The following is a 15,280-nucleotide window of genomic DNA, read 5'->3' as shown; positions in this document are numbered from 1 at the left end:
ACAACATCCAACAAAAAAAGAGCAACAAGTACCCTGCTTGAGAGGGAGATCTTGGGCAAAACATGTGAAATATTTTGCTAAAGGATCACAATTTTAACATTTGTATCAACTTAGACCTTAAAAGATGGTGGTTGGGTGTCAGATAGCCTTTTAGTCTTTCAAAAGCTTTTTAGAAGATGAATCACTGTGACACTGAAACTGCCCTGCCTCGAGGTAGCTGCAGATTAGCGTATCCAGTATCTTCTTACACCAGTTAACAAGGACATTTTGTACAAGCCTCTTGAAAAGGTATCACAACTAGAATAAAGGTGGCATTTAAAGCTTTAGACAGACCATCAGCTTTCAAATCCTGGAAAATGACTCCTGACTGAACCTTGAAGTTACTCTTTTGCTACTGCAAGGTGAGCTACTGGGGATTCCCATGGTAACCAATACTAGATCTGAACCATACTGGCTTACGTCCATGTGAGCCTCTTTGTCGCTGCTGTTTGAGCAAATTTCGTTTTTTTTTAAAGTGTTGATATTTAACCGCAATTATTTTCAAAGGAATAGTATTTAAAAGCAGTTTAATGTTGTTGGAAGTCTTCAACTTCTAAACCGGCCCTGTGTTTATTAAACTGAATTGTATCAAAAGATAACTTTACTCTCACAGGACTTTCTTGATCTTTCTCAAATCTCACTGAGGCATTTGAAACTCCTGTTAGCTACCCAACCCAACTTCATCTTCACTGATGGATCATTGTTTCCTCTCAGCTCGATACACATGGACCACTAAGTTATTCGAGGAATATAGGCCAAGTTATTATGATATCCTCCCCCTCGAGATTGAAAGGGGACATTCCAGCAGCTCAAGTGGAGCAACGGTGAAAAGGAGTTTCTCTCCCTTTACCAGATACAGGTCACTGAAAGCAGGGGCCTTCAACACAGTGACAGGCTACAGGCTCTGTGTCTGGCACTGGGTCTTAACACTATAATTCTCTTTAGTGTAAATGTTATGCTTTGGCCAAACATTTCACTCAATATGCAGCTTTTTACGGGGAAAAAACACTGATTGAGGTTGGGATGCCAATATAACAACTATAATCATAGAGTATTTGTATCTAAAGCTCTCTGCATTGCACCATATTGGAATAACAACTCGCAAGAATAATGACTATTTAGTTGATAAAACATTATTCTGATTCTGGTATATTGCTTGTTCTGTCTGAGCTATTCAATTTACAATCCTATAAAACAGACAGAATCAGGAAATCCTTCCTAATAAGCAGCTGAAACTTAATAGGTTTGATAAATTAAAAAAGGAATTATAAGGAGCTTGTAAGTTAGTAATAAACCAATATGTACTCTGTCTTAGCTCTGGTTTTCTTACCAACTAAACTCTAACTGTGTTTGTCTGCTGTTGGGGGCAGGTAATGTGAGTGGATTCTTTTGAGCTGTTTTGTTGAAAACAGATGCCTAATGCAACTGGAAACGCAGCTATGAGAGCAGTGAGAGTTAATCAAAACAGTAAAGTTGTGGACCATAAAAACTTAAACAAATAGCTACAAGACAATAATGTGCTCAATAGAGCTGAGGGAAATAATAACAATTCCTCATGGGATCCATTGTTAATCTAAAAGTAATGATGAGCTGCAGCTTTAAGAGTAAAACTTACTTTCAAAACTACTAATATGATAGTAGTACAGTGCATTCACAAACACTGTACAGAAAAAGTTCATTTCATTCATAACACTCCAGTCTGTTCACACTGCACCCCGAGCGACTCCAACATTAAGCACACACACTGCACTGAGTGTTTGTACGTTCCCATATACGGGCATCCTGCAGCGAGCATGAGGTCTCACCTCTGAGTTTGTACAGCTCTCCATTGACAGAATTTACAACGAACATGTGCGGAGCTTCATCGCTCGGGGTTACCGATGCACCGATTAGAGGAAGGGACCCGCGAGGCTTCTGGCTCTTCCCCTGCTCGTTGACAAAGTACTGCAGCTGTCCCAACTCTGGATCCAACACAAAGTACCTGCATGGGAGAAAAACAAACACAGACAGTTAGGAAAGTAATGGGCCAGAGAGAAGGAAAGGGGAGAGGGAAATAGCAGAAGCACCGTTATTATCATTTTGTTTTATGATCTCCTTATCGCGGCTTGTTTACTGGCAAAACTTTTCTTATACTTTAGTTGCGCTGACTTGTGAGAGAGATTAGGAAAGAGAGGAGGATGGCTATGAATGAGTGTGAAGTGAGGCAAAAGAGAGCTGCTGCACAAAGACACAACAGCCTTACATTTCTCACCTCAATGCCTGCAGGATGTTATTTACACCAGCTTTCCAAGCAAAATGAGTGAAAATACCCTCCTGTGCACATTAAGCTACCACCAACATCCAGCCGGCAGCTCATTTCCAAATTACTCAAGGTAGCGATTAGAGCGGTCATCTTGAGCAGATGCCACAGCTCGAGGCGGTGTGGGAAATTAAACCCCACATTTTTCCCTTTGTGATTAATAAATCACATTCAATCACTGCATAATTGAATCTCTGCCTGGCTCACCGCAGGCCTGAATATGCAATGCCAGACAGAAACACAAGAGAAGCAGACACATTTCATTTCCTGTGGCCAGAAAGGAGTGTGTATGACATTCAAGAAACCGACCTGTCTGCCCTGCTTAACGCTTTAATTTCGCTTTGCAGTTCGACACGGGCCAGAGTGGCACTGGGTGGCTTTGGCTGACCTTTCTCTTGTTTGTGTTCAGCGGCCCAAGGTAACAGCGGTTCTCTTTGTCCTGTCTTATGATCCATGTATCGGCCTTCTTTTCTCTGATAATCCCTGTGTTCACAATCAATGTTCTCTTTCCAAACACGACTACAGTAGCTGCAGTATTGATCTGGCCTTTACCAAGAAGCAGCGCTCTTCACATGGACCTCTGATTTTTCTTACTATCGCCACATCATGGGTGTCTCTGAGGATTGAAGATTTACAACCATGTCAACTCAAGTTTACCAAGGCTGTTGATTTTTCAATAGCTGTCTTAGAGATTGCCGAAGTCACACTACTACACTTCACTACTACTACTAGTATTTATTTTCATCTGAAATGCAGACCTCTTTGTATACGACCAGACTTAAGATCCTTTCCCACATGCATTACAACCCTGAAATAATATAGAATACCTAGATGAGCTGTACAGTATGTGTCAATGCACATTTTGAAACAGTCGTACCAGTCATTAAACAGACTTCACCCAGTCAGCTCCCTAGCACTAAGTAGCAGGCCCAATATTTTCCTCAAGTCATTAATAAAATGTTGGATAATGAGAAATGTAAATCAAACTTTCCTAAAGCTGATCATCAAATGTGGGCATTGCTGCAAAATATGACATTTGAGAAGCTGGTCGAGCAAATGTTGAGCATTGTGTCCTTCATGCGGATCAGCGTTCAGCCAAACGTGATTGTTCCATACTTGACACATTTGAATATGCATGTCATTATAAAAACAGTCACATAATTTCATTAATGTTAAACCACCAAACTGGTTTTAGACAGCATGGTCTCAATTTTCCTTGTATAAAAAGTATCCCTATCAGTACCACAATGAGATGTAGAAAAGGTTACATTTGGGGATAAGGGAGCATTGGCCTTTTATCGATACTCCCAAATGTTTAGAAACTCACGCAGTGTGAAGCTCAAAGTACAATGTTGGTCTGACAATCCTTCCAATTCTCTGGTCTACAGTGAAATCTCTCAAAAACGACTTGATTGAATTCATTTTTTTGTGATTTCAAAAAGGTGCCCAGAGGTTGAATCCTAATGACTTTGACGATCCCCGTCTGACTTTCCACTTGTGCCACAATCTGGTCAAATCCTTGGTCCAAAACATAATGGCATTCCAATGGGCTTCCGATGCAAATTGTGTTTAGTGCACTACTACTAGCATTTAGTGCATAGCATTGCGATGTAGTAAAGCTTGTTAATGCCGCTAGTAGCACTGTAGACTCTGAGTATTGTTTTTTACTCATCATTATAGTCTATAAAAAGGAGGATACATTTTATGAAACAGAGCAGCACATCTTACATTTTCGACAATGGAGCAGGCAATTGTTTAACATTTAGCTCGATACAAGATCAGATGATTTACAAATGTATTAATCATCAACTAACTGTTTAGAACATCATGAATGGCTTCAGTTTTGAAATATGCAAACGATAAGAGGACAAAGGAACTCTGTGACTGCCTCCTTCACATCAGGCATTTTCCCATGAACCCTCCACAGTTCCCTAGAGAGGATGCAGTGAATACTGTTCTCTGAAAATTGATCCCACTCACAGCCCGCTTCCATCAGGAGGGCTGGAGATTTATGTCGACCACAGCCAACCAGGGAACGATCTGCCTTAGTCAGTTTTTATCCAGCCATCTCTTTTTCTCCCTCACATACACACTGTTACTGTACATGAAGTCTTATCCCCTGTTCAGTCAGCAGAGTGGAGGCTTTTACCGTTGACCCCCCCAGGCAAAGTCCTTTCTTTAGCATCTAAACCACAGTGTAGACCTTTAACGTGATGGATGGTGCTGGATAACAAACCAGCAGCTTTACATTCAGCCTCTAGTGTTATAGCAGAGCTGATAATGTTCGACCTGCAGTAACATTTTCCCTTCTGGTAGCATGAAGCTGCAGCAACCTGGGCCACATCTGAATATAATGAAATTACAACAATGATGAGCAGTGTTTCTGCCCTTGTAAAACTGCATATCAGGATTTTATGACCTTTAATCAGGATCAATGTGGAAAAACATCAGAAAAAATGCTAGATTTAACTTTGGTTGCTTTGGTGATTCTTCATCTAAACCTACCTCTGAAATGTTATCACTCACACACACTAGAATAAACATCTGTAACAACAAAGCGCCTTCAGTTACTGATCTTTTTTTGTAGATATCATCCAAATCGGCACCATAACAATAACAACACTCTTAAAAGAGCTTAGTCACGCACATTTATCTTCAGCGACAGAAACACAGCCATTTCCTAATGCAGGAAATAGCTTGTCAGCAGAATTTGGATGTCCTGAAAGGCTGTAAATCATCCTTATTATTGGCAGGAAAAGGAGGATGTGTGCATTGTATTGTCAAAAGAGGTCAACACTTTATTCAAAAATGTCATTGAAGAATCCTAAAGCTGTATACATTTATATCTAACCACGACTATAGGCAAAAACTCCAAAACAAAAGATGCTCTACTTTTCACCAGACACTTCTTTACTTGGGCTCTTTGCGGTATAACTTGAATCAAATCAAATGTCTGACTTTTAACACGACACAGGTCTGAACTGAGTGCTGCAGATAATTGTAAAACCTGAACAAGATGAAATGCAGGATTGACGCTTTAACGGACAGCTTTCTCAGATCAGATCAGTCTATAAGAGGTATTCTTCCTCTAATGCAGAGTTTCCACTACATGGTACACCTCATCTCAGATCCGCTTTAGGTAGCAGCTACTTTACTCAGTTTCGTTTTGTAGGAGGAACTGAGTTACCAGCAAACAAAAAGACTATTCGACATTGAAGACGAATTTAAGCCACCTAAAAAAAAATCTAAAGAAGGGCAACAAAAGTACACCAGGCTGAGCTTTCTTCCTGTTTTCTGCTACAGAGACACCACACAGATCCTCTCAGCTTTGATCAAAGCAGCACAGCAGTGCTCCTTTTCTAGTGAACACATCTGAAAAGAAATGATTCATCCCTTAAAATGTACTCCCCACCATGCCGGCCGCTATAAAAAAGACAGAAAATGTACTATCTACACATGTAGCAATCTTTTTGGATCCAGCCTGATATTACAAGATACCTGCAAAGGGAGACAGAAAGCTTATAAACAAAGAATGGACCAATACCTCTTTGGCCTCTACACTTTGAAAAGCAGAATCTCGCAGAATCGCAGAAACACGCGCACGCGCACACGCACACGCACACACACACAGTCCTGTACTGTACTGTACTGTATGCTGCATTATGTTACAGCCCCATAAGCTCTTTTGTGTGAATCTTATCTGACACAACAGCAACAACACATCTTTGTATGAGTAGAAAACGCCCCAAGGCTCGGCAGAGATATCATCACAATGCATGCAAATGTTCTGGGTGTGTGCATATGAGTGTGAGGGCATGTATGCGTTTTGTACAATACTTTTAAATCATTTTTCGTTTGTCATCACTGACTGGTTGTTATTTGTTTCTGTGTATGCTGCAAACAAATGTGTTTTCTTTAAAACTGTGTGATAAAGTTGTTTAAATAAAGATGTACCTTCCTGATCCACCACTGCATTGTTTCCCCTTTTTTGTCAGTTTTCCAGTATCCTCTGCTGTCCCATAAACCAGAAGGTCAACTGAGTTTGCTTTCAAATGGGTTGACTATGTGAATGCAAACGCAAAGAACTGACAGGGCTTTCTGTTCTGTCTAGTTTTCTATCCACGTTAAGAGGACTGAGTTTGATTAGTTTAAAGAGGACTATATGTGTGAAAACACCATAACACTTCTCTGACAAGTGAGTCAAAGGGATGAATAGACACATGCAAACTCACATCACAACATCAACAACAGTTTAGACAAAAATACATCACAGTGCATTAACAAACCAACAAAATGTAGAAATGTTCTATTGGTTATTTGAAGAAATAGCTCCAATCTAGACCATGATGGAAGTTAGCACCACTTCCATCATTTTAACTTTAAAGGTCCCCTATTATACTCTTTTTCATCAATATATTATAGGTCTCAGATATATATACAAAACATGTCTCTGAAGTGTTTGGCTTGAAATACCAACAGATCACCCATTGTAGCATCCCATAATCCCCTCTGTTTCAGGCCTGTTTCCAAAGTGCTGATTCTCTGTCTGTTACTTTAGATGAAAATAAGGAGCCACTCCCCACGCCCCTCGAGATATTAAGATAAAATAAACACAATGGTGCTCTAGGAGGAGATTCAGGTGATAAGGTGGGGGGGTTACATTGGTTGGTGATTGGCTAATGGTTACACAAGCCAACAAATCGTTATGACATCATAAAGTGGCCAAAATCTGATAAGCTTATTTTCAGACAGGTTTTTATATAAATGGATCAGGACAAAAGTGAGCAAATCTTTTTTCCTGAAACCTTCAAAATCTCTTTACACAGAGGGGACACATGTTTATGTATAAAAGACATGAAAAAGTGGATGTTGCATAATAGGTGACCTTTAATATCACACTTATTAAGGAATGCATTATGCCAATGGGGTCCTCACAGGTACAGTATAGTGTGTATCTGTGTCTATAGAAACAAGAAATGGCTACACACTCTCTGACAGAAACCTACACACAGCACCTACACAACATAATAGCCCTTCACGCTGACACATGGCCACCCACACAGCGGCAGTATTAGCTCCACTCAGGTCTACTGCCCACCACGGCAACACCTGCCAAACACACGATGAGTTCCTCCGCCCGATAAATATTGGAACGTGACTGACAACTGTAATTACTCCAACAGCGCCAGTCTCCATCAGTGCACCGCCTCTCCTCCTTCAAGGGTTTCTATTTATAAATGCTGAAGGCACTTAAAGATATTAACTTAACACAACCTGAGAAAGGATTATTCTCTTCTGCCTAGAATGGTTAAGATATTTCAAGTCATTTTCAGTACAACAATCTTCATTTTATACATTTATTTCACCAACTCTAATTGAATGTATCCAATGTGGCAGAGAAAGCCGTCTTGAGCAGGGACTAATTGAAAACAGAATACTTGTGCATGTTCACACACAATCTACAGACAAATGTAAACGATTGCTTTCAAATTGAATTGTAGGGAGATTGAACGCTGATAAGGAGGCGTGTGGCACAGTGGATAGAGCCTTGGTATGGGGATCAGGAGGTCACAGGTTCAAACCCCACTGCAGTCAGCATGTCGTTGTGTCCCTGGGCAAGACACTTCACCCCAATTTGCTCCTGTGGGGATTGCCCACAGTATTGAGTATGTAAGTCGCTTTGGATAAAAGCGTCTAACAAGTAACATGTAATGTAATGATATTTAAAAAAAACTTTAGACAAAATGTAGATAATATATGTTTTCTGGTTTGTTTACACCAAGGTCATCTCTAAACACAGGCCTATCTTTATCTTATTAAGCCGTGAAACACATTTTAGAAACTAACTGACAACAAGACCCAATCTTCAAACTATAGATAGAAGCATGTAAATGAGTAGCATAATGGCTTAATAAAAAAGAATATATACAACAATTATATCATGACTCCAGGAATCATCCATTTCCGCTTTCAATTAGTCCATTTAAAAACGGTTCATTTGTTTTATTTGAAGAACAGAACAACCATCTCGCTTTGATTGGCCACATCCTGTGGTGGATCAACATGCATGAAGCAAAAATATGATCCATAAACACTATGGCTTTGTTCAAAAGAGCTACATTTTCAGGATGTGTCAGACAGCATTCCCCCTCTGCCTCTCACTTTGACTTGGATCTCTCCTTGAAAGCAAGACCTTCCACTTCAGGCACTTTGAAATTGAAAAAGGTACCATCACCCCAAAGAACAAACAGCTTCTTTAACATACCTCAGCTTACACCCCGCTCAGAACACTCTGCACATCTTAAGAATTGTGTTAGTGTTCAAGAGTTTGTGTGAGCAGAGGTATTATTCCTGTGGGTGAATCAAGATGCAGTTCACTGTATCTCTGCCTGTCAGCTTAATGTGAGAGCAGGGAGCAGCCATTCTTTCTCTCCGCCTCCGCCTCCCTACCTACCTCACCCCTCTCTCACATATACACTGGCTTCCAGCCCAGCTCATACACACTACAGTCTCAGCTTCCTTCATCTCTGCAGCACCGCAACATCAACAATGGGAGAGTTATTTTTGTGTGCCTAATGGTGAAAAATAACACATTTCATTATCAAATCTGACGACAGCTGCAGAACAGATATTTTGCATAATTCATGTCGATTGTACAGAAGTTGAGCAGCTTACAGGAACTTTACTAGAAAACTCTTTACCTCAGAGAGATGTTTTATTTTTGGCTCACAAGAACAACAACTGTAGGCTTTGGTATTTTATATAATTAAACTCAAAGCTTTTAATAGCAACTCTCTTATTGTCTGGTGCACCCATAAATGCTGCATGAAGTACAGTTGCACAATAACGCACCGCTGCTGTTGCTTAGATATTCGGCTCTTCATAATGAGAGCGACTGCAGTAATTCAGAAAACAAGAAATATGTTTATTTAATAGAAACAATATCAAACATGCGTCGTATTAAACCCAGGGATGCCTTCGAAGATGTGTCAGGCAAAATGTCTGCCTACATTCAATATAACAGCACTCAAATTAAGCCTATTTTTAGGAATCTTATAACTAGAGCTAAAATGAGTCGTCAATAAAAGCAATACAGAAACACTATTTTGATCATCTTCTAACTAGAAAATTACAATATCTGATGGAGAAATAGTCTCTTATTTAGCAGCATACTGCCAATCCACACTGATACCAACATGTTTGTGTCAACATTGACAAATGATTGGTCTAGATTTATTTTAATAATCATTTGATCAAAAACTCTAAATATTCTCTGGTCCCAGCAGCCCAAATGTGAATAATTACTGCCTTTACTGGATATATATTGTTGTAAATTAAATACCTTTGGGTTGTTTAATTACAAGATGTATTGTGTGTCTTGTGAGGGGGCATCTGTTGCTGTTTGCTGAAGTTTTATAGAAAATAGAATAATTAAACATTCAATAAGGAAAATAATCTTTTGTTTCATCGGAATACTGGGATCTGCATAACTGGAAAGTGTGTCTGATGTCTGTGGCACCATAACATTAGAAAAAAGGCATTACAACAATTTCAATTTTCACTATCAATGTGAACTTCCCAACTTCCCAAAGCCTAAATTGGACGTCTCCAGATTTTTTATTTTGTCTGAAAAACAGTTAAAACCCCTGTGCATATTTAGGAAATGGATTACCAACAAAAAAAGTTGTCATTTCAGCTCCAAACACAACAACAACCCTAAATCCAGCCTCAGAAATGACTGTAGAGTTGGGTCAACACACCTTTGACAAAATGTCAACCAACGCTAGGATATAATTCAGGATTTGTAGCTCAGTTAGATACAATATACAGCCCATAATCTGAATGTTTTACCATATATTAGTCAGTAAAGTAGTCCATTAGCAGGCCTACAAGTCATGTGTGCAGGCGGGTTTTAAACCCACTCACCTCCTACCCCTCCTCCTCCTCCTCCCCCCTTCTCACAGTGACGTGGAGGTAAAAGTGCAACGTGGACGGGGCAAATAACAACACTCTGACACCTGAAGTGAACCGTGCTCTCTTTCATCCATGCCCTTACCTGTTCTGCCAGCCCTGGATCAGGTTGGTGTATTTGCTCAGCACTCCTTCCAGCTGCCTCTTGCGGGGCTGCTGTAGATTCATGCTGTTCCCCAGCACCGCTCCAGCCGGGCCGCCCAGGGAGCTGCAGCCCGGGCTGTGAGACCCGCTCCTCCCGGGCTTCCTCGTCGATGAAGAGTTCCCGCGGTCCGACGAGGAAGAGTTGGGTTTGTTGGGGACGGGTTGCGGACTGCAGAGCGTCTTGTTGTCCATCCTGGCGACGGGACGGCGGAGAGCAGGAGGAGGAGGAAGAGAGGGGAGGAGGGGACAAGGATGGACCAGCAGCAGCAGCAGGGAAGATTTCAGCAGAGCATAAGTGGCTAACAGGGGGATGTGTGTCCGCTGAACTAAAGCAGAGGCAGTGGGTATGCTTTGACTGAGCTGCGCCGGTGGTGTAAGCGTCCCTCGGTGCGTGAGAAAGCGGACATATTCCCCGGTGGTGTGTGTGTCCTCTGCAGTGCGTGGCTGTGTGGCACTGTGTGCTCCTCCAGCGTTTTCCTGGTAGGCAGGGACAGCAGAGGCAGACACTCCCCCTCCACTCTAGACCGGCCCCCGGATATTACAGTGCAATCATTACACACATCATCATACCATGCATCATACCGAAAAAAGTAACCCCCTCCCCGTCAAAAAATTAAAAATGCTGCAAATTCCAGCAGGAAAAGCCGGAGATGAGTCATGTATGAGGCTCATACAAACCGAGACTTTCTTATATATTTTCAAGGGCATTACCCCCAAAAAGCTAAAAATATCCAAATGCTGTCTCCTGTTGGCCTATATGTATCTAGCAATTGATTATCATACAAGTATTAATGAAAAATAGAAACGCTAGTCTTACTGCTACACTGTGGTATTATTAGTAACCAAGACTCATTTTTAAACACTGTTTAATTATATGTCTTTATCATATATAAACGCAATATATGTTTTCCTTCAAAGTAAGAATTAAGAGATATATACAGTATAATTTTTTCCAGCTCTCAGTCTCACCTGCAGTTTTCCTCTTAGGGTGAAAGCACAAAATCCACCATTGAGAGGGTATCTTCTGTAGCCTGAGAGGCCAAACACAGGGAAAACATGGCAATATATTGAAGAATCGTGTGCTTTTGACAACAACATTTAAACATATTTTATTGTCTTATCTTTTATATTATTTTTTATTTTGACAAAGTTAGAACTAATCTTACATTTAAATAGGAAAATGATCATAATCATAATCATTATCTCTTCTGTTTTAAAGTGAAGTTGGCTGAAAACACAGTAATTATCCTTGGTACACATCAAAGTAGGATATAACCTTTTCAAGCATACACATGCGACCACGACAGCAGGAATGAAAAGAAGACATTAATGAAGACCTGACTGAGGAGCTCTGCAGGCTATTAAGAAAAGGCAGAGATTGCGCTGAGCAATTGAAGTCATGCCTCAATGAATCTCCACAGGACACTTAGCAGAGCACGGATAGATTCCTGCTTCTCGTCAGCAGAGGCAGCCACAAAGCAAAGATCAATAGAAGAGAGTAAAACAAATCCCTGGGCAACAGAGTCAGAGAGATTTGTTAAAAGCTTGTGCTGAGAGTCAAGCGTGGGTCAGCAGCATTTTATTACTAGAGGTCATGTCAGTTTGACTCTAAGGCCTTTCCTATTAACTTTCAATTTAGAGTGTGTATAAGACAAAGGATTTATCATGTACATTTTTCAATATAAAGCCTGTTAACTAACAGTTAAAGATTGGGTTATTTGTTTCATAGTTTCTAAAAAAGAACTCTTCCTTTTTCCTTCTTCTTTGACATTTTCATCTATCAATCTCAGTTTCCTTAATATGGATTTCTCTGCTTTATATTTTTCTGACATTTGCAGCATTTTTCTGACCAACTAGCCAATATTCTCCATATAGACCTAGCTTGGTCCAACCAATTCTTACCCTGGTGGTCACACATAATACCAAAACTAATAGCTAGGCTTTCAATAAAGTTATGTTTTCAGCCTGGGTTGTCTGTCTGTTCATCTGTTTGGTTTACAGTAAAACAACTTGCCTGATCAACATGATACTTGAAGCAAATAACGTACCAAGAAAACACCCAATACATTTAGAAGCAGATTCAAATTACATAGCAGACACTAACAGTGCTTTTAATATTTCTCATCTTGGTTGTCGAGAAGACCCCTAATAAATGTGTCCTCTAGATTCCGGCCTCTCCTGACTGTCTTTCTTTATCTGTTCTTGAATGTACTTTAGTTATCAATAATAATATTGCAGCGAGAAATGGAAATCAAGCTTAAGGGTCTCCAACACACTGAACAGTGTCTACATACAATATTACTATAAATACATCTAGTAGCTCTAAAGAACATGCACTCAACAATGCTCTTCCATTGGTTTTTCAACAATACATTCGCCAAGTAGGAAGTCAATTGGATGAAGAGTTGATGGGAAATTCCAAGGACAAACATACTGAATGTCAAAACACACGGCTGCCCTTGACGCACATCACAACAGTTATCTATTATTTTACACATTTGTTCTCTGCTCCTGTGGCAGCTCTATCCTCTGCTCTCCTCTTGCTGTGTCTCTCATGTTTGACAAAGAATGTATGAGGAGATGCTGGTTGTTGAGGTGGAAACAAATCCCAAACTATATGAACCAGAGTCCCTTGTTAGGCTCGTTTTCTGTAACCAGTGTCATGCAAGCGACCATCAATGTTGACTTATCTAAGTTAGTCCTATTCCAAGATTTCCCATGCTGATGCACTTGTTTTTTTTAATTCAAGCTGTATATTGTTTTCTTATCAGTGATCATTAAACTGTACAGAGTTTCGAAAAATAACAACTGCTGCAAATGCCGATTTGTCTTACATATAAATTAAGGGGACTAATTTTTTTTAACAGAAAGAAGAAGAAAATGCTGACCGAGAGATTGCTTAAGACTGACCTGAGGACTTTGGCTCTTCTGAAAACTCTGCAGTATCATCACATTTTAAATCATCTTCACCATCATAATTCCTTTCTTTTAACCAACAAAAGTTTTGGACTAAGGTGTTCATTTGAGTTTATCTTTAATTGTCAACATATATTGGACCATTAGCAGTACTTATAAGTACACCTTTTGTAAGGTTATTCGAAAAGCTACTCAGGAGAAGGGTTCATTTAAGATCAGGCTGTCAACATTTGAGTAAGGATGTGTATCTTTTCAGTGCTATTGTCCCTTTGAGCTTGTGAACACAAAATCCACACATATCTCCTCCTCTGATTCTGAGTTGCAAAACCAAAATCCAACAATAACATACAGAGAGACACATCTGACCTTGATTTCTTTTTATGTTTCCGCTGACGCTGCATTTACAAAGCTGGATCAGATTAACATTTCACCTGGCCTAATTGTTCCTGGCAAAAACAGGAAGTGAGATTATCCTGAGTCTGTTTGTTTTGGGACATTTTATCTGCTTGTAAACTCGGCCAACATGTCGCCACAAAATGTCTTTTGACCTTCGCTCTTTGGAAAGAAGCTTACTTGACTGTAATGTAATCTAACAATTGTTCAGTTTATTCAGTTTTTTTCATTTCTGGGTGAGTTCAGTCTGTCATGTGGTGATGCTTGGCTTGCCAAAACCTTGCATATGTTTGCACAACAGCATGCATTATTCACAAAAACCAGCAACCTTGCCAACAACTACTTAATGGACTGGAAGGGGGCTATTGACCCTGTATGCTACAAGGTCAGCAGACTGTGTGTGTGTGTGTGTGCGTGTGTGTGCGTGCGTGTGTGTGCGTGTGTGTGTGTGCGTGTGTGTGTGTGTGTGTGTGTGTGTGTGTGTGTGTGTGTGTGTGTGTGTTGTTGTGTAAGCAGAGAGCAGGAGAGTTTTTATAGTTGAATTGTGTGTGTGTGTGTTTGTGTGCTTGACGAATATTTGACTTCTCTGCTTGCTGGCTCTTTACATAATGGGCTGAAAGAGGAAGTCATGCATATTCATGAAGGCAGCTAGAGCGTGCTGCAGGGATGACGTGTAACAGTGTAACCGCTGGCCAACCAGGAAGTTAGTGTTGCGCAGGTTCCCTAGACAAAAAAAAGGGATTTTCCATTGGATTCTGGTTTACTGCTGAAAAAAAAGTTGGTTCAATATGTGTGATAAATATCAATTATTTGGAGGCACAGGATAGTAACTAAATTCACAAAAAGTCACCCCAAAGAACAGCTATCTTACAAAGTGGTCTTTTACTGTTCTTTGAATGAGAATGCAATAACAGATAGCAGTGTGTCAGGGTATTTTTCTTATTTTTGTCTCTACTATAGTGTTAGCTTTATGTAGTTTTGTCACTTTTAACTGTCACTGTACTTTGCAGCAAAAACCTTTTAACAGCTTCATGCCTAGAAATGTTTAAATAGCTAAACCATTTGTCGAAGGTTGTTACTGTAATTGACTGTATCACCAAACTGAAATAAAGATATCTAACATTAATAGAGAATGTCCCTGTAATTGGTAATTGTAAGTCACTTTGGATAAAAGCGCCAGCTAAATTTAATGTAATGTAATGTAATATTTGATTATGTAAAATGATGCAAAGTTGAAATAAAAATGGTTTAATTGTCCTTTTCATTCGTCAAAATCTATTTCAGTCAGTCAGCATTTGACAGCTGAGTTAAAGGTCAGTTAAAGTTGCTATACTAATTAACCTGACACTTCATGGATGGTATTTTTCTTTCTTAATAAAACACCTTACAGGACCAAATTCACTAAGGTAGACAAAGACACAAGAGGCTGTGACAGATCATCTTTGAAAATGTCACCAAAGCTCTCTGTGGGCTCAATTAAAGGGGGCCAATTTGCACTCTAACTTGACACTTGTGTTT

General features: G+C 39.9%; 1 protein-coding gene across 2 annotated transcripts in view; it reads right to left on the bottom strand.

The window, feature by feature from the left end:
• The window catches only part of LOC117477538 (oxysterol-binding protein-related protein 10), a 59,622-nt gene extending 48,695 nt beyond the window's left edge, over positions 1–10,927 (bottom strand). For both annotated transcript variants that reach the window (XM_034124216.1, XM_034124217.1), the window contains exons 1-2: positions 10,395–10,927; positions 1,845–2,020 (exon numbers count right to left, since the gene is read on the bottom strand). In XM_034124216.1, coding sequence (XP_033980107.1) covers positions 1,845–2,020; positions 10,395–10,645 — 427 coding nt within the window. In that variant the 5' untranslated portion in view covers positions 10,646–10,927. The remainder of the gene's footprint in view (positions 1–1,844; positions 2,021–10,394) is intronic.
• Between the last annotated feature and the right edge of the window lie 4,353 nt (positions 10,928–15,280).

Source organism: Trematomus bernacchii, unplaced genomic scaffold (assembly GCF_902827165.1).
Source record: "Trematomus bernacchii unplaced genomic scaffold, fTreBer1.1, whole genome shotgun sequence".
Lineage (NCBI taxonomy): Eukaryota > Metazoa > Chordata > Actinopteri > Perciformes > Nototheniidae > Trematomus > Trematomus bernacchii.
Note: the sequence above shows the minus strand (reverse complement) of the source record. Positions and strands in the feature narration are given on the sequence as shown.